The sequence below is a fragment of the Propithecus coquereli genome, unplaced genomic scaffold (genome assembly GCF_000956105.1).
Source record: "Propithecus coquereli isolate 6110/MARCELLA unplaced genomic scaffold, Pcoq_1.0 Scaffold241, whole genome shotgun sequence".
Classification (NCBI taxonomy): domain Eukaryota; kingdom Metazoa; phylum Chordata; class Mammalia; order Primates; family Indriidae; genus Propithecus; species Propithecus coquereli.
In genome coordinates, this window is record NW_012147964.1 from 2,661,869 (window position 1) to 2,664,758 (window position 2,890).

At 65.5% G+C, this 2,890-nt stretch overlaps 1 protein-coding gene across 2 annotated transcripts in view; it reads right to left on the reverse strand.

Moving 5' to 3' along the window:
• Positions 1-350: 350 nt before the first annotated feature.
• The window catches only part of NMRK2 (nicotinamide riboside kinase 2), a 3,959-nt gene continuing 1,419 nt past the window's right edge, over positions 351-2,890 (reverse strand). Inside the window, exons 2-7 of one of the 2 annotated variants that reach the window (XM_012646197.1) lie at positions 2,673-2,763; positions 2,193-2,241; positions 1,949-2,105; positions 1,371-1,442; positions 972-1,078; positions 351-684 (exon numbers count right to left, since the gene is read on the reverse strand). In XM_012646197.1, the coding sequence (XP_012501651.1) occupies positions 494-684; positions 972-1,078; positions 1,371-1,442; positions 1,949-2,105; positions 2,193-2,241; positions 2,673-2,763 (667 nt within the window). In that variant the 3' untranslated portion in view covers positions 351-493. Of the gene's footprint in view, positions 685-971; positions 1,079-1,370; positions 1,443-1,948; positions 2,106-2,192; positions 2,284-2,672; positions 2,764-2,890 lie in introns of both variants that reach the window. The other variant, XM_012646196.1, reaches the window with a different exon arrangement.

Sequence of the window (2,890 nt, forward strand, 5' to 3'; positions counted from 1 at the left end):
GCATAAACATAAAATGTCTCTCACTGAGATTGCTGGGGGGGTTCAGGGAGACGTGAGTTCAGTGGCAGAGGGGTCGGGCTCGGCTACTGGACGGAAAGTGTGTGCTTTGTGGACATTTTGGGTCAGTCACAGAGAACAAGGATGGGCCAGGGAGGGACAGTCTCAGGGAAGGGCCAGAGCAACCTTGGGAACATCCTGAAAGCTCCCAGGAAATTTCTCCTTTGGGGAAACTGAGGCTCCAGGGACCCCCAACCAGCCCACTGCCCAGAGCTCTCAGCCCCCAGAGCCACCAATGAGCCCAGGAGAGGGGACAGGACCTCAAAAAGAACACGCTGGACCCTGGTGGTTACAAAAGCAGGACGCAGTTTAATACTCAAGCCGTGTGGCGGTCACAAGGGAGTCTTGGGGCTGGGTCCGGGAGCCCTGAGACGCGGGGCTGCAGGTGGGGCCTCCACTCTGGCCTCTCTGCACAGACTCCCCCAAGGGGAAACAGTCACACAGTGTCCGGCTGGGCCGCCGTGGGCCTGGCTGCTCTGTGGCCGCCACCAAGTCCGGGTCCCTGTGGCCTGGCGGGGTGAGCCGGGGTGGGGGCCACAGCCTGGGAGCGGTTCAGGAGCGAGTTCTGAATGTCTTCCAGGACCTGGTGGAAGAGCTCCTCTCGGGACTTCATGCCGTCCAGGTAGACTGGAATCAGAAAGGCCACAGTCAGGGCTGCCGGGTCGTCGGGGCTGCTGCCAGGAGGAAGGTGGCCAGCGCACAGGGGCAGGGGCGGACTGCGGGGTCAGCCTGCTGGAATAGAACAGTTTCCGGGGCCAACAGCAAGAGGGACTGGTGGTGAGACTCAAAGAGGGACTTCCAATTTTCCCAAATGGTCCCCAGCGGGGAGGCCTAAAGGGCATTTAGGGTGCAGAGGGGCTGGGCTCGGGGTCCCCCCAGCCAGGGAAAGGCCTGGCCTCGCGTGGGGGCCTTACCCACTTCCACACCATCCGCTTCCATCTCCCGTCTATACTTCTGGTACATGGGCCACACGTGGCCGTCAAAGAGGCCGGGAGGATCAGGGACTGTGTAGCTGCGGGTGCTGCCCAGGGAGACGGCAGAGTGAGGAACAGCCCCGCACCCACGGCCGGTGCCAATAACGGACCTGGAACTAGGCTCGGTCAGGGGTAGCACCACTGAGCAGGGGGTCCCGGGGCAGCGGGGAGTGGGCCGCGCTCTCCAGGCCTCGGGCTGCAGGCTCCTGGCACTCAGCTCTGGCTGGCTAAGTGTCCCCCGCCTGCTGCGTCAGGGCGGCCTGTGTCTGGCGGCATTTTCTGGTTCATTGCCGGGCCGGGCGGGACCCCTCGCCCCAGCCCCGCAGACCCCAGACCCACCTTCTCCTCCACTTGCATTCTTCGTACGGGACAGTCAGGAAGTACCGGCGGCTGTACAAGTCCACCATGGGCCTGGGCGGGGCGTGGTGACACCGTCAGCCCCCGCGACCTTGCCTTCAACCACAGCCGCAGCACACCACCCCCCGGCCTCGGCCTCCAGGGAGCGAGAGGGCTGCGGGGTCTGAGCCAGTGCGTTCAGGGGCCAGGGAAGGAGCCAGCATGGGCCAACATCCCTACGGCAACCCCCCCAAATGGAGTCACGCCCTTCCCCCAGTTCCGACGGGCACAGAGAGACACAGTGTCTTGCCCAGCGTCACACAGCAAGGCCAGAGGGTCCAGCCCGGGTTCCTGGCCTGCCTGAGAATGCCGAGGGTCTAGGAGAAGGACTCAGTTTCCCCAAGAAGTGTGGCTGTTTGCCCCGACCTGAGTCGATCCCCGCTCTGCCCCGGACTCCTGCCCTCCTGCTGCTCCCCCTGGAGCCTGGTGTCCCTTCGGTCAACACAGAGATGCGTCCGGCCCGGGGATGCCCATCCCGGGAGGGCCTGCGTCGTCCGGGGCCGGGGCCGGCGCACGCTCACCGGTAGCTGTAGAGCAGGAAGCCGTCCAGGATGAGGACGTGGGTGTCCGCGGCGTCTGGCCGGACGCTGACCCCGTGGGCGCGGGCGAACTTCTGGGGGCTGCGCAGCCAGGCGCGCACGGTGCCCAGCATGGCCTCCATGTCCAGCGACTCCAGCACTGGGGGCGGCAGGGCGGGCATTGGAGGAGGGCTGAGGACAGTGGGGGGCCGGGGGCGGGCAGGTCGGGGGCCGCTGTTGTCCTTACCATCCCACTGTTTGAAGCCGTCTTCCCCAACCGCGATTTGGTCTTGGGGCTGAAACAAGAGGGGCCGGGACCTCAGGCTTAGTGCTGGCTCCTGCCCGCCCCACCTCACCCCTACCCTGTGGTGACAGAGCCCCAGGTGGGGTGGCACTTGGGTTCTCCCAGGACTGTCGCTTCCTTAGCCCTTGCCCTTGACAATGCAGCCAGCGTGGGCTCAGAGCCCATTTTGCAGATGGGAAGATTGAGGTGCACATGGATAAAGGGCATTTACTCAGAAGGCCACAGCGCAGCGCGGGCCCCCTCTGGGGACCGAAGTTTCCCCATCAGTCTGATGGTGCTCCCCGCTGTAGGGGTGTCCCGGGAGCGTGGGCTGGGCGTGTCACAGTGGGTGCCGTCCCAGGGCCACCTGGGAGGGGCCGGGCGGGGAGTGGCGGCTTGCCCTGTGTCCCCTGCCCCCTGCCCACCCTGGGCAAGGGCGGCCACCTTGAAGAAGTCGTCCTGGTGGATGACGCAGCAGTTGGGCAGTGCCTTGAACAGGCTGTTGGTCAGTGTGGTCTTGCCGCCGTTGGTCACGCTGGCGAGAGAGTGTGTGCGTGAGGCTGCCGGCACCCCCAGGAGAAGCCCGGGCAGGTCTGCTTGGGGGCCTGAGGTCCCCTGGGGCCTGTCCGGGTCTGGCGGAGGAGAACCTCCCTGCAAATGAT